Source organism: Mesoplodon bidens (assembly GCF_964165515.1).
Source record: "Mesoplodon bidens genome assembly, chromosome: 9".
Taxonomy (NCBI): domain Eukaryota; kingdom Metazoa; phylum Chordata; class Mammalia; order Artiodactyla; family Ziphiidae; genus Mesoplodon; species Mesoplodon bidens.
Window position 1 is genome coordinate 95,082,186 of NC_138166.1, and position 27,840 is coordinate 95,110,025.

At 48.3% G+C, this 27,840-nt stretch overlaps 1 protein-coding gene across 1 annotated transcript; it reads right to left on the reverse strand.

Moving 5' to 3' along the window:
* Nucleotides 1-285: 285 nt before the first annotated feature.
* On the reverse strand, nucleotides 286-27,840 carry TRPV5 (transient receptor potential cation channel subfamily V member 5; the record flags this gene model as incomplete). Its single annotated transcript, XM_081244363.1, has 15 exons — nucleotides 286-586; nucleotides 1,691-1,797; nucleotides 6,613-6,881; nucleotides 8,606-8,672; nucleotides 8,875-9,040; nucleotides 9,289-9,365; nucleotides 9,477-9,563; nucleotides 21,193-21,405; nucleotides 23,553-23,699; nucleotides 24,085-24,260; nucleotides 24,408-24,506; nucleotides 24,794-24,931; nucleotides 25,389-25,511; nucleotides 25,651-25,748; nucleotides 27,713-27,840. The coding sequence occupies 15 exons, from the start codon at nucleotides 27,838-27,840 to the stop codon at nucleotides 286-288; spliced, it is 2,196 nt and encodes a 731-aa protein (XP_081100489.1).

The window sequence follows — 27,840 nt, forward strand, 5'->3', positions numbered from 1 at the left end:
CCCCTACCTCATGTCTTTAGTTGCCAAGTCTAACTCTGCTTGAAAAGATACCCTCTTTTCCCCAGATGTGGGACTTCCAAGACAGAAGATATGTGGGGCCCTTTGCTCATCCCTAGATGCTGATGTGAAGGGCAAGGCATGGATGGCCTTTAAGAATTATTCTGTCCACCCTCCCAGGATTAATGGGCATGAAGGTCAGATGCTTGCATAGGCAGTGTCTCTCACTCTCTGCCCGCCTCCCTCCAGGCCTACCTGGAGTCGGGAGGAGAGTAACAGGGGTCCTAATCATATGTGATAGACACTTTCCTCTCCATCCCCCTCCCCAAGGTCCAGTCCAAGATTCAAGTGTCCCAGGGTGTTGCGACGAATGATCTCCCAGCCTCGGTGACTGCTGCTGCTTCGAGATGTGGTCCGGGACAGGGAGGGCGTCGGGAGGGCCAGGGAGGCTCTGGCTAGAATCCCACTTTCAACCACAGAGGGCTGTTTCTCAGAAAGATGTTCATGTTCTTCCTCCTTGTCTGAGCCCTTGAAAGCTTCCACATAGCGACGTACTCGCAAAGCATTCTGATCTTGGTTGGTCTCAACTCTGAAGAGGGGAAAGGGGAGAGGACTCAGCTGAGCTGGGGAGAGATGGGCCATGGGGAGAAGCAGAAGTGAGTGGGGCACAGGTGGGAAACAGGAGTGAGAGGAAAGGGGGAGGAAGTTAGCAGCGTTGAAGCCAGAAGACCCTCTAGGATCAAATGAAGGGAAGTAGAGGGAGATGGAGGATAACTAGGAGAGAGACCCAAAAGGCTGTGCATTCAGGATTTGGAGGGTAGTAGGGCTTGTGATGGTGGGGGGAATGTGGGTGAGTATGAAAGTGAAAACAGAGCCAATTAAAAGATAAGCGTGTCGTCAGGATGAGAAGATGCAATTCAGGAAATAAATGAGAGAGGAGAGCCAGGTCAGGAGATGAAGGTAGAGTACGAAGGAGCAGGTTAGTTTCAAGTCTAGACTAGGAGCTTCAAGAATGTACTAGAGGGCTTCCCTGGTGGCAGAGTGGTTGAGAATCTGCCTGCTAATGCAGGGGACATGGGTTCGAGCCCTGGCCTGGGAGGATCCCACATGCCGCGGAGCAACTGGGCTCGTGAGCCACAACTACTGAGCCTGTGCGTCTGGAGCCTGTGCTCCGCAACAAGAGAGGCCGCGACAGTGAGAGGCCCGCGCACCGCGATGAAGAGTGGCCCTCGCTTGCCACAACTAGAGAAAGCCCTCGCACAGAAACGAAGACCCAACACAGCAAAAATAAATAATAAATTAATTAATAAACTCCTACCCCCAACATCTTCTTAAAAAAAAGAAAAACGAATATACTAGAAGTGGGCGTCAGGTGGAAACAAGACTAGACCAAGTTGGGTAACCCATGCCCACATTCGAGCACGGACTCATATTCTTAGCCATTCACATTACTGCCCTTATGTACTCATAGCCTGGCATCAGCTCTCAGCATTCTTTGTACCCCCCCACTTCAGCTCCACCCACCTCCCCCAAACAGGCTAACACAGTCTCGCTTTACGGAGTGATGACACCTCCTTTAGGTCCAATTTGGGATCTCAAGAATGGGGAGGAGGGTCATAAATGTGGAACCGGTCACCCTTGTTCCCATGGCCCCACACTGGTTGACAGTTCACACGTCTACACTGTCACTCACCGCAGGAACCAGCGGTCCCCCAGCCCGTACTTGTACCCACAGATGCCAGAGCGAGGCCACAGGGTGCGAGGCATCTTCCTCTCCAGCATCACCGTGGTGGCCACGACCTAGGAGGAACCAAGAGATAGAGGAAGAACTCAGAAAGAGCCATGAGGTTCAGAGAACCCTGAGGCTACTGACAGATGGAACCAAAAGGAACCTGTGGGATGAGGACACCAGAGATCAGTGGAGGTGACAGCCACCTACTCATCCCCTAGCCTGTGGGAGGTGCCATGCTACCTGCCTTACTCATCACCCGCTATAAAAGGAGAGGATATTTTACGAGTGCTTTGAATAAAACAGTGACCCCTGCATTACTATTCAGATTCTTGGAAGATTAGTCACTCCAAACTAATCTCATTTCCTTTTTCATATGAAAGTCATAAACCAATTATCTTGATTTAGATAATATGATTAAATAGAATCTCTATGATCTTGGGGATGAAATGATGCTGCTGATGTTCAGGGAATTTGCAGCAAATTAAATGAATACCCATATGCTAAGAAGGAAAAGGGTGCGTGAATGACTCCAAACTTGGCAGGGAAAATTCTAGTGGCATGTCACATGTTCTGTCCTTTGCCCAGACCTCATTAATTACCTAGATGAAACATAGAAGACAAGCTTATCAAATATGTCTGAGACACAAAACTGGGAGGGATATGTAATATACAAGATGACAAAGCAATATAAAAATGATCTCACCAGACTGGAATGCTGGTCAAAAATCACTAACATGAAATTTAAGTAAACCAAATGTAAGGTCCTACATTTATGTATAAGACTAAAGTATCATTCGAAAAGACACATGCACCCCAGTGTTCATTGCAGCACTATTTACAAAAGCCAGGACATGGAAGCAACCTAGATGCCCGTCAACAGAAGAATGGATAAAGATGTGGTACATATATACAATGGAATATTACTCAGGCATAAAAAAGAACAAAATAATGGCATTTGCAGCAACATGGATGGACCTAGAGATTGTCATACTGAGTGAAGTAAGTCAGACACAGAAAGACAAAGATCATATGATATCGCTTATATGTGGAATCTAAAAGAAAGGGTACAAATGAACTTATTTACATAACAGAAGTATAATCACGGATGCAGAAAACAAACTTGTGGGGATAAGCGGATAAGGCAGGGAGGGAGATTGGGATTGACATATACACACTACTATGTATAAAAATAGATAACTAATAAGAACCTGCCGTATAGCACAGGGAACTCTACTCAGTGCTCTGTAATGGCCTATATGGGAAAAGAATCTAAAAAGAAAAAGGACGGATATATGTATATGTATAGCTGATTCAATTTGCTGTACATCTGAAGCTGACAACATTGTAGATCAACTATACTCCAATAAAAATTTAAAAAAAGAAAGACTAAAGTGTCTGTGTTAAGTACAGGAAAAACGGTAAAGGAGCTTAGCTAAGTCAGTCATGTAACAAAGATGTGGGGGTTCTAGTTGATCATAAGCCTAGTAAGAACCCACCGCATATTTTCTAAAAGACCTGATGCCATTTTAGGTGCTATTTATAGTATAGTGTCCAAAGCAAGGACAGGCATGACCCCTCTTCATGCTGCATTCCTCCAATCATATCAGGACCATTCTAGTTTTGAAAGGCCCAGGATACAGTAGGTCTGAACAGAGGATCAGTCAGGATGGATTGGGCTCAGGAAACTTGATTAATTGAAAGAACTAGGAATCCTTAAAGTAGCTCAATTCTCCACTTTGTCTTCTTCCACTTCGTCTTTCTCGGTACTCCACACTTCTCTTGGCCTTCTCTCTGTTTCTTAGCTGCGCTGAGTTCCCTCCAACCTCAGGATTTTCTCTTTTCTTTTCTTTTCTTTTTTAAAGATATGACTTCTTTATTTTTAATATAGAAATGTATTTTATTTATTTATTTTTGGCTGCATTGGGTCTTCGTTGCTGCGCACGGGCTTTCTCTAGTTGAGGCGAGCAGGGGCTACTCTTTGTTGCAGTGCGTGGGCTTCTCATAGCGATGGCTTCTCTTGTTGTGGAGCACGGGCTCTGGGTACGCGGGCTCAGTAGTTGTGGCTTGCGGACTCTAAAGCACAGGCTCAGTAGTTGTGGTGCACAGGCTTAGTTGCTCCACGGCATGTGGGATCTTCCCGGACCAGGGCTCGAACCTGCATCCCCTGCATTGGCAGGAGGATTCCTAACCACTGTGCCACCAGGCAGGTCCCCAACCTCAGGAGTTTCAATCATTCGATTCCCTTTCCCTGGACAGCGCTTTTCCTTTTTCTTGAGAAGGACATTTATTGTTCTTCCTGTGCCATCATTCAGCAACCCCCCGGCCACCTTCTTCTGGTAAGAGAACCCAGCTTTCCTTTAGAGAATCACTCCTTCTCTACTCTGAGTCCATCAGTTAGAGTAGACTGGACTTCACACAGCCCTGGTGAATTAGTCTATTCTCCCCCAAACTCCACCACCACCACCACCACCTGCGCCTATGATCAAACTTGTTGCAATGAGATGGGTTCGGGGGGCAGGGGGAGATGCTCTTTTAGAAGCTACAGATCCACAGCATCAGGAGGCACACAGAATACCATAAGAATGGGCCCTTGGACGAGATAGTGAGAGGCCCGCGCACCGCGATGAAGAGTGGTCCCCGCTTGCCGCAACTAGAGAAAGCCCTCGCACAGAAATGAAGACCCAACACAGCAAAAATAAATAAATAAATTTATATTTAAAAAAATAATAATGGGCCCTTGGAATTTGGAACACAGTGCACCTGCTCATTCCTCTGTAAGTTTAGAGTTTCTCAAAGCTATCTCACCAACATGATGCAAGAGACTGACTTAAAAGAGGACCAAAGAGAGAAGAACAGAAACTGAAGTATAAAATGGAGATCCAGACTCTGGCCAGCCATGTCTAAAGCTGATTTAATTCCTTAAACTTTCCAGTTATGAGGCTCAACACACCCTCTTCCCACTGCCCTTTTTTTTTTTTAAGTCTAGGTGAGTTTGGTTTTCTGTCCCTGTAGCCAAGAGTCCCAATAGATGCAAATCCTAACCTCCCTCCCTTCCTCTCATTCTTCTTAACTGACTACTTATTACCCATGTTTAGGGGCTCATCTTAAATGTCACTGCATCAGGAAAGTATTTCCTAACTTTCCAGTCAAACTCCTCTGTTGCCTCCTGTTTTTAGCATCTTCACGTCTCTATGACATGTTTGCTATTCGAATTGTACAGCTTTCTGTGAAGTCATTCGTTTAATGTTTGTCTTCCCAGCCAGACTGTAAGCTCCATGAGGGCACAGACTACATCATCATGCCTGTGTCCCCAGATCCTAGACATTTTCCAACACAAAACAGGCTCTAAATAATTACTACTAATGAATGAAAAGTCTGAGGGGATAAATGATGACTGTCTTCAAATATCTGAATGGTGCTCCTATGGGAGAGTGTGTTCTGCATTATACAAGAAGAAAACACTTGGGCCAAAGAGTGGAATTACAGAAAGATAGGTTTCAGCTCAATGCAATATGGACTTTTCTAATAACAAAAACCTTTGAAATATAAAAAAGCTCTCTCCTTCCAACCTCTACCCAAATCCACATGATAATAAGGTCCTCGTCAGCATTAAAGAAGATACTGAATGATCCTCTGACCAATAAATGAGTATATGTTGGGTAGGAGCTCAACTAGAGGACCACTAAAGGTACTTCCAACTCTAAGATTTTATTAGCCTATGATGATATAAGGAAAAGATTATGGAGAAACAGTTATAGAAGCAAATAGAAGATAAGGTCCAAATTAAAAACTAGAACATCGAAGAACAAAACAGTTTCTAGTTCCCACTGGATCCAAGGTTGGCTCCTGAATCTACCCTTCCTCTGTGCTCTCGGGTGTTGATTCCAACCCTATCCTACCAGCCTACACTCTTTTAGATAAGAAAAGACTTTTGGCTAAAAGTCCCCTCCATCTACCCAAAAGTACCTCTGCTGAGGGGACAGCCCCACAGGGTTGTTCCGTGACTCTCCTAAAAGTCACCTGCCGCGGCATATTCCACTGTGATTTTTCTCTCCATCCCCTGCCCCTTAGTAGGACTAACACTAATAACAACAGCCAGGACCTGGAAGCAACCTAAGTGTCCATCAACAGAGGAATGGATAAAGGAGATGTGGCACGTATATACAACGGAATATTACTCAGCCATAAAAAGGAACAAAATAATGGCATGTGCAGCAACATGGATGGACCTAGAGACTGTCATACTGAGTGACGTAAGTCAGACACAGAAAGACAAATATCATATGATATCGCTTATATGTGGAATCTAAAAAAAGGGTACAAATGAACTTATCTACAAAACAGAAATAGAGTTACAGATGTAGGAAACAAACTTATGGTTACCAGGGGACAAGGGGGGAGGGATAAATTGGAAGATTGGGATTGACATAAATACACTACTATATATAAAACAGATAACTAGCAAGGACCTACTGTATAGCACAGGGAACTCTACTGGATACTCTGTAATGGCCTATATGGGAAAAGAATCTAAAAAAGAGTGCATATACGTATAAGTATAACTGATTCAATATGCTGTACACCTGAAGCTGATACAACATTGTAAATCAACTATACTCCAATAAAATTTTTTTTTTTTGCGGTACGTGGGCCTCTCACTGTTGTGGCCTCTCCCGTTGTGGAGCACAGGCTCCAGACGCGCAGGCTCAGCAGCCATGGCTCACGGGCCCAGCTGCTCCGCGGCATGTGGGATCTTCCTGGACCGGGGCACGAACCCATGTCCCCTGCCTCGGCAGGCAGACTCTCAACCACTGCGCCACCAGGGAAGCCCAAATTTTTTTTTAAATAATAAAAAAAAAAAAGACCAACACTAATGAACTCACCTGGGCCCTCCAGAGCTCGTCCTGTTCATGGGCCACCCGCCAGTGTGTGTCGCCCATCATGGCAATGAACAGGTTGAGCATAAGCAGTGTGGCGATGATGGCGAAGGCAAAGTAGACGACGCTGAACATGTAGGGCAAGTTCACGTCGTAGTTGGCAGGCCCGTCGATGATGGTGAGGAAAAGCTCAAAGGTGCTGAACAGCGCCATGGGGTAGTCATAGAATTGCCCCAGGTTGGATGGGTCCTCTGTCTGGAAAATGATAAAGAACGCTGCTCCGCCCACGAAGAGGGCATGGAGATCAGGAAATGGGGAGTTATCACAATAAGCATGGGACTGATCAGCATTCATTCTACCTCCAGTATATATCTCCACACAATTACACACAAGCACATATATGCACACAGGCACATAAATGTAGAATTACACATATAAGTCACATTTTCCCTGTGGACCTGGCTAACCCTCAGATGTCCTATGACCAAGTTTATCATACCAGTAATACTCAGAATTTAGCAAATATCGATCGATCGATCGATCTATCAATATAGTATATGTCACCTAACTGGGTTTTACATTTTAGAACCAAATATTTAAAAGGCAAGTTGTTACAAGAATGCATGGAATCGCCAACAATTTTAAAGAACTGAGCACATGAAAGGGTTAAAAGAAAAGCACCTTTAAAAAAAAATCTCAGTATCCTCTAGATAACCATCCATTACTCTGAGATTTCCTGGGTGAGCTTGGACCACCATAAAAAAGTTTTCCCTGCTCAGTGTGTAGCCTACTGGGTGGTACTGGGCATCCTGGAAACTTACTACAGCGTTAGAACCTCTAAAAGACCCATCTCTGTGTGGGGAATGGAAATATAAATAAGGTGACCCCAAGAGCAGAACCAGGGTCTATGACAAAGCATGGCTTTGCAACAACAAAGAAGAGATGGTTTAGGAGATCTACAGAAAACGACTCTGTTAGAGTTCCTCATTTTGCATAAGTGTAGCTGCAGGTGGAGGAGAGGGTGGGGAGGAAGGGGACATGAGGAATCCTCCAAACAGGCAGCCTTTCAAAGTTTGACCCTCTCAGAGTTCAGATCTTGGTGTGGTTTTTCAGTCTACTGTTTCGTGGGAACCCCCATTAAGCAGGGGAATGCCTAGGACAGGAATGGCGTCCTTTGTAGTAAAAGTCATTGTCTTTAGGGTTGTGGGTCCTCACGTGTCATCAGGTGCATCCACCTGCCTTCTGGAGGTTCCGCTGCAGACATGGAGGACTGGGTGAGCCTTGTTGCCTTTTGTTCTTCCTTCTCCTTTCTGCCTTTCCCCAAGAACTGTCTTCCACTTATTCGTTTGTGCTCTCCCTCCCTCTGCTCTGTCTGTTCTGTTCTGGATGTTTCTCCTCTCTCTCTGGCACCCTCCCCCTGTGCCTTGGTCCGTGACTAATGCCCACTGGGCATTCTTCCTCCAGCCTCTCTTCCCAGCTCTTCTGCTTTCCTTTCTCATTCTTCACAATCTCCAAACCCTTTTTCTGTGCCTTTTTCAAATTCCTTTCTTTTCTTTCAACTCTGACCACACATAGGGGAAAAAAAGGCGCCTTATGTGTTATTGAATGCTTTTCGTTTCTTCTTCTGAAGGGTAAACATAGTAGAGTTAAATACTAGACTTTTTGCCTATGGCACCTTTCACGACTGGCCAGTCTTTCTTGTTTAATATTCTTCTTTCTCCAAAGCCCTTTTTCTATCTCTCCTTTAAAGATCTTGCAGGGCAGTTAGTCAACATGAATGTTATTGGCCCAGAAATTCAGAGCACAGGAGTCTACTCTCTAGGCCAACCTGAGTGACCCAGATCCTAAGAATGCAAGTGTGTTTTTTGATTCACCTTCCACCATGGGGAAGAAAAGCAAAGGGGATTGCAAAGGAGAAATAACTGAGAGCAAGAGTAAGAGAGAACTTTCTGGAGAACTGAATCGGATGATCTGATGGAGGAGAGAGTGAGGCTCTTACCTGAGGCAAATCCCACAATAACCACAGCCATCAGCCAGCAGAAACGCAACAGGTCTCCGAAAATCATCTACAGAAAACAGAGAGGGGAGGGAGGGTGGAGGGATCCTTTCTCCACCTGCCTCTCTGCAGCTACTGCTGATAGACTGGAAGCCACCAGAGTTCCACCAGGTCCACTCGAGCAGCATTTTCCTTTTTGCTCCCACTCCCTCCCTCTGTCTGGGAAAGGTCCAATGTCTGAAGCCAGAGGAAACTCTGGGGAAAGCACTGACCTTCTGAATCATGATGGTGAAGGGACCCAGCATCTGGAATCCTCGAGCAAAGTACATAACACTGCACCAGCCCAGCACCAGGGCGAAGGACATAGGCACCACCTCCCCGTTGGTGTTGGAAAGCCGCATCACCATGGTCACCAGCACCAGCAAGGCATAGGTGATGCTGGGGGGAGAGCAGGGAGGGGGGAAGTGAGAGGAGGGCTGGAAATATGCTAGGTCCCCTTCAGCATGGCACTGACCTACATGGGACCCAAACACTCAGGCTCAGTCTTCATACCTAAACACATACACCATCACACACACAAGCCCACTAGAGAAAAATCCCTGTAAGAGAGGGTCCCAGAGAGGGATTGGGAGACCTGGGACATTTCTGGCAAGGGACGGCAGGGGGCTGGAAGGAAGGACACTCACGTGATGACATGGAACGGCCCCCCGAGGACAGTCTGTCCAAAATAGCGTGAGAAACCAACCCTGAAGATATCTGGGATCTGGGAAAAGGCCAGGAAAACAAAACAAAACAAAACTATGACCGATACAGACTTCAGTTCCAGCTGAGGCCTCAGGTGGGCGGCCTCCGCCTGAACGCAGCTGCACCTCACCTCTAGGAAGAGGATGATCACAGCCCCGAAGACGGTCATCAGCTCCCCCACCAGCCGGATTTTATCCTGCTGAGTCACATAGGCCTCCTGTGGTGAGAAATTCAGGATAAGAAGTGCTTTCTGATGGTCTGAGAGTCCAGTCCTTTTGAGTAAGTGGTTTAAAGCAGCTCAACTCTATCCGAGGTGAAGAAAAGCTCCCCTTACCAACACCCCCCCCTGCCATTGTGGCTCAGTCTGTGACCAGGGCATTAAGTAACCAAGGCGTTGGTCTAAGTAACCAAGGCTTAATATACATATGTTACATATGCTAACAACTTGAGTAACCACCTAGCAAGTCACCTCTTATATATATGTTGTGAGCAGTTATTTATGATGATGTGTGTCCTGAGGGGCTGAGGTCACATTTCAGAGCATCAAGTTAAGAAGGCTAAACCAACAGGAAGAGGTATTAGTGGTTTGGGCTGATTTCAGCTATGCTGAAAGGCCAGCTTTTCCAATCTCCTTGCGGTTCCCAGCAAGCAGAATATAAACACATCACAGAATTCAGGTTCCCGTATGGACCCAGAACCTGTTAGCTCAAGTGAAACCTTGAATCAGTCACTAAAACTCCCTGAGCTTGGGGTTTCTCATCTGTAAAATGGAAACTATAATGCTTACCTCCCAGGGTTATTGTGAAGACCAAATGAGATGTATTTGGATGTATTTTATAAACCACAGAGCACTATAGATATGTTCATTGTGGTTTTATTATGATTTGGCAATACAGAAAAGGGCTAAAGACACTATATGGATTTCAGTGCTGAGGAAGGGCCCTGCCTTATCCGGGACAGTAGGTGTAGAAGGTACAGTCCTAAGGTCAAGATGGAATAAAAACCATCTTCCTTCTGCACATGTTACTTCACAGGAAAAGGCTTGCAATATTACCCAGATACAGCAATAGAATTCTACAATAATGCTCCTTAACTTTTTTGAAGTTATGAGCCCATCTGAGAATATCATAAAGACCACAGATCCTCCTTCCAGAAAACTGTGCTCATATGTACGTAATTCCCACGTGAAATTATACGAACAATTTCAACACATTCGAGTACCCCTTAGACTTTGGGGAACTCTATTCTCCACGGTCACATCTCTGAATTGTGCACTGAAGACAGGAGTTGGAAGTCCCTGAGGATGATCTAAGCTGGGAAGGACGTGATCCCTCATTAAGCATGAGAAATGCTAATCATCTCTGTCCTGCTGATAAACTGGAATCTCTCAGCATCCCTCTGCAGGCTACTTCAGCAGTGTACACCCTGGTCCAGTGAGAGGCATAGCTTTTGAAATAGGAAGAGATGCTATGTAGTGGGAGGTGATCTATGGTAGAAAGGAGGCACCCACCAAGCATCCTGTGGCCACTCAGAGGGTGTGTGTCAACTCAGAAGAAGCTAAGGATATAGTCTTTAGGGAAGAACAGGACCAGACTTACCAACAGGTGGTGGAAACGTTTCAGGTAAATCACATGGGACCAGGGAAGACCAGAAAAGGAGTTGGTGACTACATATCTAGTAAACAGTATGATCTAACAACCTGTGACTAGATATCAGTTCCTTTGTTGTTGTTGTTTAAAGAACTGATGTTCTGTAAATTTCTCTGATGTTTATCTCTCTTGAGAAACTGGCAAATTTTATTTTATCATATAGTGGGACATTTCCTTTTTGCCTTGCTTTCTCTCTCTCTCTCTCTCTCTCTCTCTCTCTCTCTCTCTCTCTCTCTCTCTCTCTTTTTAATCCCCAGCTCAAACAACTATCTTTGTATCCCCTCTCCTCTATCCTAAAATTCTGATCATGGGTCTGGTGATCTTAATGTTCCTATAGCATCTGTCTTTCATTGTAAAACAGGCCAACTCCTTCTGAGAATCAGGTAGTAGTATAAATAATAAGTTCATTAACTATAGGAACAAAATAACATTAAATATAGAAATAAAATAACAGCATCCGTGCCATATATGTGTCTGTACAAAATTTTTAAACTTTAAAAAACACTTTGGACCTTGGTTGCATACGTCTGGAAAACTGTCACCAACCTTTTTCCTTGGCTCAACTAAGAAGAAAAGGACTGCACTAGTTGGCCAGGAGAGTTGTGGGAACCAGAGTGCCCCTAGAGGAAAGCGAGAGAGTGGCATCAGCCTTCTCCCTCAGGAGATGAAAAGGCAAAACCCTAACTAATGGAGAATATTGGGGACAGTTTGGGTTACCGTAATCTCCTTCTGGGGCTGCCCCTCACCAGCACCCCTTTGTTTGTTCAACGGGTTCCTTTACGAGTAGGAGTTCCCCTGCTCAAGGTCACCAGTGAGTAACAGAGGTGTCCAGGGACCCCAGGCTTTTACCTCTGCTCCACCTGGGATCTGATTGCCCTAAAGTAGCTGCCTCTGCCACTCTGTCCCCAGAGGTCCTCTATTTAAAAGCAGAATGCCGAGTGCCACAGTCTCCTGCGAGCCCCCTTCCTTGCTGCTCTCCAAGACCGCCACACAGACCCTTTAGTAGGGTTTTAATTTTTTTTTAATTGCTCTCTGGAAAACAAAAGGTAATATACATGCATTTTGCATACATTGTACGCATTGTATGCACTGTACGCACTTTGCATACATTGCATACATTGCAAAAGTTGCAATGAAAATAATGGTAGTTCATACAATTCAGTAACAAAAAACCCCAAACAATCAGATTAAAAAATGGGCAGAGGACCTAAATATAGACATTTTTCCAAAGAAGACATACAAATGGCTGACAGATTCAGAAAAGGTACTTAATGTCACTAATCATCAGGGAAACACATATCAAAACCACAGTGAGATATCATCTCAGACCTATTAGGATGGCTATAATCAAAAAGACAAGAAATAACAAGTGTTGGCAAGGATGCAGAGAAAAAGGAATCACTGTATACTATTGGTGGGGATGTAAATTGGTGCACCCACTACAGAAAACAGAATAGAGGTTCCACAAAAAATTAAAAATGAGACTGCCACGTGATCCAGCAATTCCACTTCTGGGTATACAGCCAAAGGAACTGAAAACAGAATCTGGAAGAGACATCTGCATTCCCGTGTAAATTGTAACGTTAGTCACAGTAGCAAAGATATGGGAACAACCTAAGTGTCCATCAATGGAAAATGGATAAAGAAGATGTGATATACATATATATACACACACATATATATACAATGGAATATTATTCAGCCATGAGAAAAGAGGAAATCCTGTCATTTGTAACAATATGGATGGAGCTTGAGGGCATTATGCTAAGTGAAATAAGCCCATCAGATTAAGACAAATACCTCATGGTATCACTTACATGTGGAATAAAAAAAAAAAAAAAGGCAAACTCCTAGAAAAAGAGGGTAGAAAAGTGGTTGCCAGGGCATGGGGGTATAGACAAAATAAGGAGAGACTGGTAAAAGGGTACAAAATTTCACCTATAAGACGACTAAGGTCTGAGGAGCTAATGGTAAAACGAGGTGACTATAGTTAATTACATGGTATTATACAATTGAAATTTGCTAAGAGAGCAGAACTTATTCTCACCAAAAACAGAAAAGGTAAATATGTGAGGTGATGGATGTGTTAATTAACTAGATGATAGGAATCCCTCCACAATTTATACGTGTATCAAATCACTGTGATGAATGCTTTAAACGCCTTACAATTTCATTTGTCAATTACACCTCATGAAAGCTGAAAAAATAATGATAGTAGTGGGCTCTTAAAACATTTTTCTTTTCTTTGATTTCAAGGGGAATTCTAGTGTTTCACATTCATATGTAATGTTGGCTCTCATTTGGAATAGATACTCTTTTCAAAGTTGAGAAAGAGTTTAGTGTTTTAAAAATGGACGGGGGTGGGGCTTCCCTGGTGGCGCAGTGGTTCAGAGTCCGCCTGCCGATGCAGGGGACACGGGTTCGTGCCCCGGTCTGGGAAGATCCCACATGCCGTGGAGCGGCTGGGCCCGTGAGCCATGGCCGCTGAGCCTGCGCATCCGGAGCCTGTGCTCCGCGATGGGAGAGGCCACAACAGTGAGAGGCCCGCGTACTGCAAAAAAAAAAAAAAAAAAAAAAAAAAAAATGGACGGGGGTGGGCTTCCCTGGTGGCGCAGTGGTTAAGAATCCACCTGCCAATGCAGGGGACGCGTGTTCGAGCCCTGGTCTGGGAAGATCCTACATGCCGCAGAGCAACTAAGCCCGTGCGCCACAACTACTGAGCCTGCACTCTAAAGCCTGCGAGCCACAACTACTGAGCCCGCGTGCTACAACTCGGGAAGCCCCCACACCTAGAGCCCGTGCTCTGCAACGAGAAGCCACGGCGATGAGAAGTCCACACACCGCAACAAAGAGTAGCCCCGGCTCGCCGCAACTAGAGAAATCCTGCGCACAGAAACAAAGACCCAATGCAGCCAAATAAAAAATAAAATAATAAAAAAATAAAATTAATAAAATTAAAATGGACAGGGGTATTGAATTTTAACAAATGACTTTCTAATGTCTGTTGAACTGATAATAAGAATGCCCTCTTCATCAACCACGCTTGCCCCTCTAGAATTAAACCCTAAACTCAAAGTGGTAATGAGTTTTTCTTTGAATTTTTTAGAAGTTTATTCTTTGGGGATTGTATACAAGATTTCCTGTCTATAGGGAGAGACTGATCTGCAGCTTTCTAGATTTGTGGTTCTTATGAAAAGCTTTCGGGAGCAAGGGTATATTTAACAAAGTGAATGAACAGAGACACTCATTTTCAAGGTCCCGATTATTTAGCCTCCCAGTTCTTTCAAATGCTCCCCTGGCCCTCAACCCATAGCACCACTGCCTTAATGCAAACCCATGGCACCCTGCACCCAATCCCCCCTCACCTTGCTTTTGGATTGACCTTTCTCAAATGCAAATATCACCCCATGGCTTCTCTGTTTAATGCCTTTCCTAGTTCCACTATGTCTCTGGAATAAACATGAGGGGGAGATGGGAGTGATGGGTATTCTCTAAATCCTTATCAGAGTAGAAATTCAATAGCTAATGTCTAAATTTAATTAATGAATAGAGATAGAAGTGCATTATTCAGCAGTGCAGAGGTGACAACAGGGGTGAAGAACTTAAAGAGGGAAACACTGGTTGCCTCCAGGAAGTGAGGCATGGGTGAGGCCGGGCAAGCCGGTGCACTCTTGACCTTCATTATACCTGCCCTTTGATTTTTAAATCATGGGCATGTATTCCTTTACTTAGAAGTGCTCATAGTGAGATAGGAATAAAAGATAAGACTCAGACTACCAAGCGTGATGTACAGAACCCTTGCTGGTTGCACATGTGTTCTTTTACTTAGAAGTGTGCATTGTGAGATAAGAATAAATACAAAATAAGACTCAGACTTCTGAGCATGACGTACAGAACGCTTGCTGGTCTGGCTCCTGCCCTAGGTCCCCATACTCTGTGTGAGTTCTGGCCACGTTGAATTATTGGGGTCCTCAGTTTGTTAAGTCAGGACTTCGTGTGGACTGTGCCCTTTTCTTAGAATGCCTTCCTCTGCCACATTTTTCTGGTTCACCCTCAACCTCAAGACCCAGGTCACAGCATTCCTCTTGAGTCTCCTTTCCTGCCCCTCCGTGGTCAGGTCAGGTGTCTCCCCTGCAGGTTCACGGTGCCGGTCTCTGGTTACAGCCCTTCCCCAGCACACTGCAGTCGTCTGGACATTCCATGTCTCACCAGGAATCGAGCTTCCTGAGAGCAGGGACCTCTAACTTCTTTTTTTATCCACAATGCACACACAGCAGATGCTGCGTTCGTAAGAAAGGAAAGAAGGAAGGAGACAAGGGAGCAGGTAAGCAGACAGGTGCACGCTGAGCATGACCTAAGAGTGGTAGAAGGGAGGTAAAAGGGAACCAGGAAGTGGGAACCAGGAGGCAAATGGCGAAAGGATGACAATGAAGTGGGCTTGTCTGGAATTTCCAGATTCCAAGCTCCAGGTCGCCTAAGCAGGCTCAGCTAATAATGCACTGAGAAAATACTCCCCTCAGCCCCTTTCAAAAATAAATGTCAGGGCTTCCCTAGTGGCGCAGTGGTTGAGAGTCCGCCTGCCGATGCAGGGGACCCGGGTTCGTGCCCCGGTCCGGGAAGATCCCACATGCCACGGAGCGGCTGGGCCCGTGAGCCATGGCCACTGAGCCTGCGCATCCGGAGCCTGTGCTCCGCAACGGGAGAGGCCACAACAGTGAGAGGCCCGCGTACCGCAAAAAAATCAATCAATCAATCAATAAATGTCATTCAACAATGACTGGAATCCTTTACCTCTTTACATGGATTAGGATTTTAGGACTTGTCCACAGCCAGATCCCCTGCGGAGGCTGACAGGTCCTACTTTGCTGAGAAAAGAGAGTGTTTGCCAAAAGAGAGTGTTTTCACTTACCGGCTGACTGAGCTCACTGTCTTGAAGGAAATGCCCAGAGAGGGGTGGGCCTAGCTGAGCCTGGGTACCACTGTGGGGAAGGCTGGGGAGCAAGTGTAACCACGAGGAAGGGGGAACGCACCGGAAACAACTGTCAAACCCCATCCTAGACCCCCTTTTTTCCCCAAGATCCTTACAGAGGAATTAAGCTCCCAGAAAGAGACCTGCTGGTTCCTTATGAAGAGTTACTCTCATCCTCTGAACTGTGCAGGGGCTCCTAACCAGGCTGCCCATCAGAATCCGCTGGGAAGCTTTGTTACAACACACGTGTCCAGGCCAACCCTGAGGACTCTAATTCAATTCGTTTGGAGCAGGGACCCAGCATCTTCTTTTTTAGATGTAAATGTTTCTGCTACATACCCTCACTTGAGAACCACTGGGCCAAAAAGAGAGGAAGATCTCCTGGTTTCCATCTAAGTCTACTTTCCAAGGGCTTATTCCATGTCCTAGCCCCTGTGTTGTCTCAGGAAGATGAACTTGGGAAAGGTCTGCTCGTTCCTGAGGAGTCTTTACCCATTCCCGCGGAAGCGGGACGCACCCTATCCACCAAAAGGCTAATCACATCAAAACTGTGGTCTAGTATCAGAACTAGAGCCCGGACAGTAGCTCAGTAGCTAGAGGTTGGAGACAGTCCCAGATCTGGCTCCCCACCCCTGCTCTCCAGCATTCCTTATCTTGACAGGGAACTATCAGGTGTGCCCAGGTACAGGTGAGTGTGCCAGGCCCTGGCTAGCTCTCAAAGCCTGGAGACATGAGTTCCTCACGCAGTGGATCCTCCAAAGAAGAAGCCTGGAACTGAGCACATCACTCTGGAGGGAGAAATGCCTGGCTTCGTATTAAAGGTTCTGAAGTGACACAGACCAGAACCCCTACCCCAGCGCTGCCCTTACTAGCTGAGTGTCTTTATCGAAGTACTAAACCTCTCTTGACCTCAGAGTCATCGTCTTTAAAATGGTAATAATAATTGTATTTACTTACTAAGGTATCTATGAGGATCAAATGGTGTGATGCTTTGTCATCTGAAATGTGGTCCACAGAATCACAACATCAGCATCACCCAGCCGTAAGTCAGAAATGCAGAATCTCAGGGCCCACGCCAGCCTTATTCTTAGAATCTGCATTTTAATAAGATCTCAGAAGCACTGGTAAATGCACATCAAGTGCACAAAACAAACACCCAGGAGATGTTATTTTTATCTACCAGCCTCCCTGCTTCTCCTCACCTCTGTCTTGTCTTTAATTTGCTGTGCTTGTTCCAAAGTGAGTTGGTTAGGACCCCTGAGTAAAGGAGTATAGAGTTGGAGATCAACTGGGTTTTCAAATAGCTGTAGTGCTTTGGACCGTCGAGAGCTTATGAGGAATTGTGATGTGTAGAAACAGCAAACCCAGTGACCGTGACAGGTAGAGGATGACTTAAAATAAATGGAACCTATGAGTCACTCCTGCCACGTCCTCTCCCTGACTATCTACATCCCATCCACTGTGCAGTAGTGATGATTTTACCTTTGATAAGTCCCCTGATGCCAACCCCTTCTCTCCGTCCCCCCATCACATCCTGAGGCCAATCCACCATTATCTTTGCTCGCTGAACTGTAATTGTCTCTTAACTGGTCTCCCCACATCTTCCCTGGCCCCCTCAAACCTGTCCTCCACCCTACAAACAGAGACATTCTTCTGAAACAAAAGTGTTATCAAGCATCTCCCCTGTTTAAAATCCTTCCGAGCCTTTCACTACCTTTAGGATAAAGAGTAAAATCCTCAGTATGGCCTGCAAGGTCCTGTATGATTTGGGAAAATTTTGGGAAAGATCTGCCAGGACAACCTCATCTGGAGGCCCCTGTCCCAGCTCCCTCTACTCTAGCCAATCTTCCTTCAGTTCCTAGACACACTGGCAAGGGTCTTCCTGCCTCAGGGCCTTTGTATATGCATCCTCTCTGCCTAGAACTCACTTTCCACCTTTAATTCATAACCACATCTTAGCTCAGTTACCTTCCTCAGGGAAGCCTTCTCTGATCTCCCAGAGTGCCCAGGCCCCTGTTATAAGCTCTCTCAGCACTCTGTCTGTTTTCTCATCATAGGAAAGAATCATGTGAATTGTAACCATCACAGGCTGCAATATCTATTCATTTAATTAATGTCAACCAGTCTGTAAGCTCCAAAAGGGCAGAGGTTACTTGCGTTTTGCTCAGACCAGGTTGACTTTCCAACACCTACAGCAATGTTCAGGCCCCACTAGGTTCTTGGTGATTACTTGTGTAGTGAATGAATTAGCAAAGTGATTTTGGGAAAAGGGCAGCGGAGAGATAAAGGAAATCTTCAAGACACAAAAAGGAAATCTGATGATGGGAGATCAATGTCCTCTTGCTGAACAGCAAATCAGGGCTCTAAATGATCCGAGTGATCAACTTCGCACTGGAAAGCTGAGTAGATCTCAAAGATGAAGCCAGAAGCTCTCAGTCCGAGCTGAGAATGAGAATCACTCAAAGAATTTCTTAAAAATACCATTGCCTGGACCTCAGCTTCAGTCTTTCTAATGTATCAGGTGTGGGGCAGCTTAGGAACCAGTACTTTTACCAGCCTCCCATGTTTCTAATGTGTAGTCTTGGTTAAAAACTACTGATCTAGCAAGAGATAGGATCTGCCCAAGGTCAAACAGCTATTTGGTTTCAGAGTTAGGACTCAAACCTAAGCTACCTAATCCCAGACTTTGAACTTTCTGCTCACCTGGAAACCTAAGAGAACTAGGACCATAGTGCACGGGGTCCTGCCTAAACCAAGTAGACACTGAATGGAGACAGAAAATGAACCCTAGTTAATAACAGAGTTCTTGGGAAACCCTGGAAAAGCATAACTTTTATGGCTGAACAATGAGGCATCTTAGAGTGAAGACACTGAGATTATCTCCAAAACTGCACAGAGATAACCTGACTTTACCCTCATATATGTCTGCTTTTGTGTAGCTTGTGCCACCTCATACAAATAAAGGAGTATTTTTCTTTCATTTCAACTGTCTTGAGATGGTGTTCTGGGCTACTCTCATGGAGCCCAGCGACTTTTCTGGATCCCATGAGATCCAAAGGGGAAATCCTACAGTGACCGAGAGCTCCACATGTCCAGATTTATTAATATACTTGGATATGAAAGTATTCATTTAACTAAGAAAAAGCTCCATGGGCTAATTAATGTGGAGACAATTGCATTCATCAAGTCAAGACCCTGTATTGGTACATTTTCATTTTTCTAAGACTTTCAAGTAATGAAAATGTAGAAAAAAAGAATTTCCCATTATTTAACAAATGTGGCACATCATGAAAGCAGAATCTTCCAAGTCACGGTGATGGGTTTGGGAGCCCCCGATCTCATCCCAACTGACTTCTGACTGAATAAGAGGAGCTCAGGGGTTCCATCAACTCAGGACTAAGGCTCAAGGGGTAATGTCAAAAGACACAGACCTCCACTGATGTTCTTTGCTATTCAAACCTCTTAGGGCAGCATTCTTAAGTCCACTCCCCCACCAAGAAAAGAATATTTGAAAGTCAGGAGTCTTCTATTTGGGCCAAAGTGGCTTTAATCGAAGTGGAAGGCAAAAGGGTAAAAATGCCAAAGGGGACAAGGGAGGCATAGGAGAGCAAACAGAAGGGAAGCTCGTGCACTCAGCTATAATTATGCTTCACCTAGTCCTGAAGCAAGGGGAGGGATCTCCTAATAATAATTCAGACTATCTGGGTCAAAGGAACAGGTCTGCACATAATTAGTCCCGCCCCAGAGAGAAAGAGACACGTAGGAAGAAGACTCAGTGGTAATCAGTTGCTCAGCATCACCCAACTCTTAGGCTAGAAGGCTATCTACATTCTAGATCCAGAAAATCCCCCAAGTAAGTTTGAAACAAAGGAAGGTTGGAAAAGAATGCATCTGAGGAAATAGAGCCAAGAACGCTGGAAAAGTCCAGCCACCCCCATGTTTACCCATCCCCTCCCTTGCTAGTCCCTCGCCTGTCTCAGCTGGCCATCTCCTAAATGTCCTTATGTCCTGTTGTGTGGTCTCCACACCAGGGACAACCTTCATGTCTAGTTTGAGATGCATGGAACACAACCTCCCCTGAGCACGCCTCTGCCCGCCTCTAACAAGGCAGCCCCCCCCGACTCAGGCTTGTCTTCTCCAGGCAGCAAACTCTGCTTTGTGAGAGACAGAGGCTCTGGATACAACAGCACACTGTATACCTACCGAGAGGAAATTATAGAAGCATGGAGTGTCTTGACCTACTGCAGGATTCAGTGAGGCTCTTGGCCCTTTTCTTTCTCTGTGCATCACTCTCTTTGGTCTATCTTGACTCAGGTTCTTTGCTCCTTAACTACCCCTCTTCAAGTCCAGGCTGAGCTATACCTGTGGCTGGCCCATCCTGCATTGGGCATAAATCTCCAGTCATCGAGCTCTTACTCCCCTGGCAAAATTCTTCCTCCTCTGTCTTCTGCTTTCTGCCCACATGCCTTCACTCCCTTTCAGCTATTTTCAGGTCACTAGGACAAGCATTTTGGTTACCTATTAAACGAACCCAGTGTTGAATGTATATGCCCAGAAGTACGCACAAGAGTCAGCTCATTCTGTCATGCCAAGGGGTTTGCTCCCTTCAACAGCAGGGTCTGACGTCTACTCCACACCTCTACCCAGTCATGCTCACCCCAGGTCTCTGAAGGTGAGCCACAGAATGGCAAGCCCACAAGAGTAGAGGGGACCTTAGAGACTATTGACTTCCCCCTGCTACCCAGTCCAGGCATCCTTCTGCAGCACGCCTGACAGGTGGCCAGACAGCTGATACATCGTTGCCAGTGTGCTCGTATTGGCAGTGCTCAGAAGAGAATGCAGGTCAGAAAGATGCCTGTGTTGCCCTAACAGACCAGAAACAGACTCAGAAATGGACCTGGAGCACAGTTTTCGTCCCTTTACAACAGCACGGTTTCTGCTGAAGGTCACATATACAAACGTCTGGTCCTCTTTGTAAATGACAAGGAATTTTACAAAAGGATGACGCTTTTAATACCAAGCATTCTTTCAAAGTTCACAAGAAAGCCATCGCTCCCTGGACAAGCCCACTCTGACTCATTAAGCCCCCACTCTGGTCCCTTTCTCTCCCTCCTAATTTCTGTCTGGGTGATCAGGAGCCTGCCCCTGCCAGAGCCAAGGGAGTGGGATCTTTCCCTGGTAGCATCGCCCCATGCTGCCAGCTCCCGTCATCCCCTTTTGAGAGTCACCTGAAGCAGCTTCTGCTGGAGGATGGTGATGTCTCGGGAGTTTGTGCGGTTGTCACTCCGGGACTTGAGAGGGCGATGGATGCAGCACATGGTGAAGCAGATCATATAGAGCACGTACAAGGCCCCCAGGATGCAGAAGTATGGCCGCCCATACTTCCTCCACTTGAAGCTCACCAGCTGCTTCACTGGGGTCTGTTCCAGGATCTGGCGAGCCTGCCATGGAAGAAGAGTGCAGCTGGGGGTGACCACCGTAGCGAGAAGCAGCGCTGGGTTTCCCACTGGGTCCCAGGTGGTCAGGGTCATGGTCAGCGTGAGCATCATGCATTCAGTTCGTCTGTCATTTCTTTTTTTTTTTTTTTTTGCGGTACGCGGGCCTCTCACTGCTGTGGCCTCTCCCATTGCGGAGCTCAGGCTCCGGACGCGCAGGCTCAGCGGCCATGGCTCACGGGCCCAGCCGCTCCGCGACATGTGGGATCTTCCCGGACCGGGGCACGAACCCGTGTCCCCTGCATCGGCAGGCGGACTCTCAACCACTGTGCCACCAGGGAAGCCCCTGTCATTTCTTTGACACACAACCAGTCAGCTTCTACTGTAGGCTAGGCCTCATGGTAGTGCTGTAGATAAACCATGACAGAAGTAAACACCAGGGCCTAGAGCACCACAGAGGATGAGCCGTAAATGGTTGAGTGAAGGGACAGTTAGGCAAGGTCATTCCATAAAGTAGCAGCAGTTGCCAAGGCAGGAAGGTGCGAGAAGACATTGACAGATGAGGTGTGGCTGGGGATATGGCAGAACCTGTTGGAGGGGTGGGCAGGGGTTATCATGGGTGAAGCAGCTAAGGGCCAGATCATGGTACCTCCTGAAGGCCAAAGTAAGGAGTTGGACTTTATTTTCTGAATGCAGTGGAAAGCAATTGGAAGGTTCAAGCAAGGAGGCAGTCAGATTTGCTCTACAAGTATTGTGGACCCTAGAGGAGCAAGAGAGGACACAAAGAGTGGGGAGTGGCCATCATCTCAGCCAGGTGGGCTAGTGCTCAGATGTACGTAGGCAGTGAGATGTTACAGATGCTCTGAGAGAGGATGATGGACAGCACAGCAGATCTGAGAAAGCAGGAAAAGGCAAAGTCAGAGCGTAGCTGGCGGGAGTATCCGCTGGCAGAAAGAATAACTTTTCCATTGAGCCTAGAGGGAAGGAGAGAGACAGTGGGCAGTTTCCAGATCTGCTGGGCAGGACGAGGCAGGAAGCTGAAGAAGCTCCAGCCAGAGAGCCTCTATTTTCATCATAATGAAACGAATCTGGGTCTCCTGATAGAACTGAAGGTGAAGGTAGTGAGGGATATAGAAGGGGCTAGAAAGGAATTTTGAGGGAATAGAATAGCTGACCAAGACAAGAATACAACCTGTAGCAGAACATTGAGAACCAGCTGAAATCAGAGACCAAGGCTTTGTGGTGGCACAATCCACCAGACGGACTGGGGTTCCAATTCCTAAGAAATCCTGCTCTGAGGAAGTTCATACCAACCAGCCACTCACCTTTTCCCCTGTTCATTAGGTACCAGTGATCACCTGAGTTGGGCTCTAGAAGGGTTCCTAGGAAATTGTCAGGTGGCAGACACACAATGGGAACTACATTGTGCCACCATCTTGGAGGTTCCAGAAAACACAAACCATTTTCTCCGCCCTATAAGTCTTCAACAAACTTTCCTTTCCCTCATATCACTCAATCCAGTACTGTCTGAATGACCCACGTGTTTTTCCCTCTCTGGAAAGCTCTCTTTTTCTTCCTCTTCCTGGTGATTCCCAACTCCTCCATGAAGCCCCAGCTCAAGCACATCCTCTGTGACATCTTCTCTGGTCTAGCCAAGCCAAGATAAACCAACCTCCATTCTGCTGCCACTGTGCATAGTACAGACCCTTATGATGGTTTGTGTTGTACCCTATTACAATTACTGAGGACAGGGATGGGCAATTGACAAAGGTGATTGAAAGGAACTGTGTTTTATTTATTTCTGTATTTGTAATTTCTGGTACAGTGGCTGGGACACAGTAAGAAGCTCAATATGCTGAAAGGATGAATGAATGAATGAATGAATGAATGATAGGAAGCAATTTCCATTTGGAGAGTTCCTCATATGCAATGTTAGTATGAGAAAGGTAAGTGGAAGGGACCAGAGCTCAGCAGAGGGAGAGTGGAGTTAGGAAAGGGGTGTTGATTGGCATTTCCTCCCAAAGGTCCCAGGAGTCCGTCCTCACCCCCATCTATTACAGGGCAGGGAAGTGTCTGGAGCCCAGGATCTTAGCAAACGGACAGGCTCTGCACGGACACCTCTGACAGCTCCTGATTCTCCATGGTATCCATACCTCTCGCTTCTTGGAGGAGACCACAAGCTCTAGAAATGACACGTCCTCTCCCCAGGAGTCGATCTCCGTGAGGTCGTAGAGAGTGGAGGTCAGCGGCCCGCACATCCACTGGATGTGCTTCCGCTTCTGCATCAGGTGCTGGAACATCTGTGTGGACACAGGGGTGAGGTGGGGGAGTCAGCGTATAAGGAGTAGGTCAAGGGCAACAGCATGGTCGCTTACTCCTTGGGACTGATGGACACTTGAGAACTGACAAGGCTCTGTTGACATGAACCTTTTAATTTTTTGGCTACCTTTCCTTCCCACAAACCCTATAAAGATCTGAAAGAAGAGAACAGGCGAGGGGAGCAGAACCCTGGGTTACCATAGCAGATATTCTCAGGTAAGATTCTCTAACCCTCCTGAGTCAGGAATTTCTGAGGCTGAGGATTTTAGTGATGGTGTTGGGAGGTGAGGGACCACCACCCTTCTGGAGAGTTTTGGAAAAAGGGTCATGAGAAGGACACGGTGGGATTGGGGGAGGGTCCCTCACCGTGGTGTTACCCTCCACTCCAGCCAGCTTGAAGGGGGTGAGGCCCTGGTGATTGGGCACGAGGTCCAGGGACTGCAGGTGGTCCCCGCGCCCATCGTAGGACAGCAGCAGGTTGTACATCTGGCAGGCAAAGGTTTTGTTGGGCTGGAGGACGAGGATGTGCAACACTGTGTTTCCTGGCGGAGGACACGGGCTGTCACGTGGCCACTGGGACTAGAGTCCCTGATGCTCCCCATGACCTCCCCCCGCCACCCCCGGGTGGACCTGAGGGCTGTCCCGGCCCCTCCTCTGCAACCCAGCTCCCCCTCCAGCCCGGCTCTCACCCAGGGAGTCCTGGGCCCGGATGTCAGCGCCGTGCTCGATGAGCAGCCTCACGATCTCTTCGCTGCCCATGCAGGCCGCAAAGGACAGAGGGTGCTCCCCTGGGGATGCAGAGGGACCCGTGGCTTGAGGGTGCAGGCTGGCATGGGCAGTCTCTCCAGGGGACTGCCTCTCCCTCCCCACATCTCAGCTCTGGGCCTGGGGACACTTGTCAGCAGAACCAGAGGCGGGGACGGTGCAGAGCGCCCTGCGCCGGGGGTGGGCTCTGGCCTTCAGCCTTAGGGGGGCGGCGCCCCCCCAGCTTCCCCCGGCATGGAGCCCCCTCAGCCTGCCCTCCCTTTGCTCTCGGCCCCCTCCCGACCCTCCCAGCCCTGGCCCTGGCTCTCACCAAAGTAGAGGAGGTTGTGGGGACTGAGGCAGAAGGCTGAGCCTACCGCCCTTGCAGAGACACTGGCCCCGTGGGCGAGCAGGGCTTTCACCAAGTTCACGTTCTGGTTCATGACGGCTATGTGCAGTGCCGTCTGACCTGGACAAGAGAGCCCTCAGTCATGGGGTCTGTTCCCGGTTCTCTTGGAGACACAGCATCCTCCTGGCTTACAGGAGATCCCTGACAGATCCTTGCATGGATTTCTGCCCTCGACTCAGCAGAGTGGTGTGAGACTGAGGATAAGTCATCCCTCCAGCAGTTCACTTAGCTGTCCCCACCTCGACTACTGGGGGTGGCATATAAAGGTAATCACTGTGCTGCTAGGAAAGAAAGAGAGTTCTGTCCTTCAGGGAACATGAAAGGAGATGAAGGGAGATAATAAATGGCTCAAGAAGGTCACGGATACCCAAAGCCAAGACCAGGACCTTTGCCTTCCTCCCAACTCAAGGGAGACCTTCACTCCTTCCCCGACCTACCCTCCGACGCTCATTTTAAGAGATGACTTCAGACCTTCTCCTACCTGTGTCCACCTTGAAAAACCGTTCAGGCTCCTCACCTACAAATGGCTCACAGATGGTGGGCTCCTTGACCAGCTCCGGGGCAGCCTCCATCAGCACCATGGCGGCCTCCAGGTTGTCATAGAGGGCCGCCACGTGCAGCGCCGTCTCCCCCAGGGCTCCTGGAGTGGAGGGAGACACGAGCATCGAACACTTCCCAGAGACACGCTCCAAGGCCCCTTTGCAGGACCCCTCAGAGCCCTGGGTAGGGGAGGGGCGGGGCTTCTGCCCCATGGCCATCACATCAAACTCTCATCCCACCTCGTTGCCGGAAGTCACAGGTTCGGTCCAGCAGAAGTTTCTTCAGGACACACAGGTCATTGTCCTTGGCTGCCCGAAGCAGAGGAGACTCTCGAATCCTGGGAGAGGAAGAACAAGAGTCAGGAAGAGACAGGAGGGCAGAGAGGTCAAGGGCAGAGAGGAACAGAGACAGTGTGTGCCTAGGACAGACACGGGTCCCACAACATGTGCAGGGACCCATGGCAGCGTTGCTTCCTGGACTCTAGCTGAGGGTCAGCCTGGGGCAAGAGCCTGTCTCAGGGTCCCCGTGTGGTCACAGTGCCACTTCCTCCCACGTGGGGGGCCTCGTGGCTCAGCTGAATGAGGGCTGGCGTGCCTGAGGGAGGAGGGCTCGGGCCACGGAAGGAGTGGTCCTGGTGGGCCTGGCCGAAGCGGTCTAAGCTGAGTAAACGTTTCGGGAACTTGGGGATCCGGAGCAGGTGGGGGAAAGGGAATTTCTGCCCGATTTCATCCCTGCTCCCAGGCCTGCTGAAGCAGCTCTGTTTAGCCAAGGGGAGTTTGCGAGACCAGAAGGGGGCTGAGACACAGGCCAGCTCTTAGAGCTAGGAGACTTGGGAGCTGCCGGAGTTCTGACTCTCCTGGGGGCTGTTTGGATACACACCCCTGCTGCGGGGAGGGAGAGTTTTGAGGTGGGCTACAAAGCATCTATCCTTCCTCTGGTGACCCTTAGACTCAAGCATCTAAACACGCTGCTTGTAACTGAGGAAGGGCGCAGCTGTGAGCTTCTCTGAGCTTGTGCATCCCGGAGTGGGTGGGAGGAGCCTGTGGAGATATCCATCCTGTGGTACCTCTGCCGGTTAATCTTTGTTTCTCCCCTGCCTGGGTGAGCCAAACAAGAGATAAAGCTGAAGCCGATTCCTGCTGGGCAAGTATGCGTTGGCTCTGAAGGTGAACACAGGGACGGTAGGTAGAGGGTCGGGTGGGGAGAGGTGAAAGGCAGGAAAACAGACTGACCGGTGTTTCCTGTGATGACCCCCAGCCCCCAGTTCCTCTCTTCCAATGGCGCCAGGGGAAAGCAGCTTTTTATTGGAAGGAGAAGTTTGGATTTCAAGGTAGCGCCAGGCTCTGCCCCTCAGGGAAGTGCTCTCCGGGGGACCCGGCGGAGTGAGGGCCAGCTCCCTCCACCATCTCACCTAGACCCTCTGTGTGAGCGCGTCCAGCTCAGAGCGACCAGGGCCAGGATTGCAGAGTCCACCCCCTGTGCTGAGAGCTCTGCTCACAGCCTTGGTGCTCAGGCCTCTGGCCTGGAGAAGCCACTGCCCGTGAGTCCAGCCCTGGCTGCCCCCAGATCTGCTAACGGCGGCTCTCCGACGAGAGACAAGTCCCCCGAACACCCCGAGGCAGAGGCCTGCCTTCAGGATGGGTCCCTGCCCCGGCTAGTCTTCCAGGATCTGGACCTCAGGGCTGGCCCTCGGGGCACCAGTCCTGCCTCAACTGCCCCAGGAACAGGCCCAGGCCTTATTCGATCTCTGTCTCCTCGGGCCCTAGCACAGCCCTGCACCCAGGAGACTCAGTAAAAGATGGATGGACTCTGTGAGTCCCCTCTGGGCCTCCCCAGTGTCCCCTGGGTTTCCCCGGTCAGCTGGCAGCTCCAGGTGTTACACAGACCAGAGCTCTCCTCCCCTGTTCGCACGTCATCAACCCTCCTTCCCGTTAACAGCAATTCTGCACTCTCTCTTCAACCAACGAGTGTCCTAAAACCCCCAGGATCTCGGCGCTGCCCCAGCACCCTGCTCCCCACCAGTCCGCACCCACCTGCCACACCTCCTGGCTTCTCCCGCCTGGTCCCTCTGGGTCCCCCGCCCCCCTTCTCCACCAGGTGAGAGCCCTGGCATGCTTCTGCCTCCTTTCCTGTGGCCCCAATGCCACACACCCCGCCGGCACTGACAGAGGAGCCGGGCTTTGGTGACAGGTGTGCTGGGCCCATGCCGGTGCCTGGCACTGAGCTCTGGATTGCTCTGGCGGGGAGACAGACCCAAGTGGGCAGAGGGTTTGAGGCTCAGGGAGGGGAGGGGCAGCCTACCTCTTCTGCTGCAGCATGTAGGCCTCGTCCAGATGCTGGTCCCAGTCTTGCTGTCCCACCAGCCAGGAGGTCACAAGTTTCTGGAGTTGGATCCAGAGTCCCCTGGCCTTGGGTGGAGGGGGCCCCAT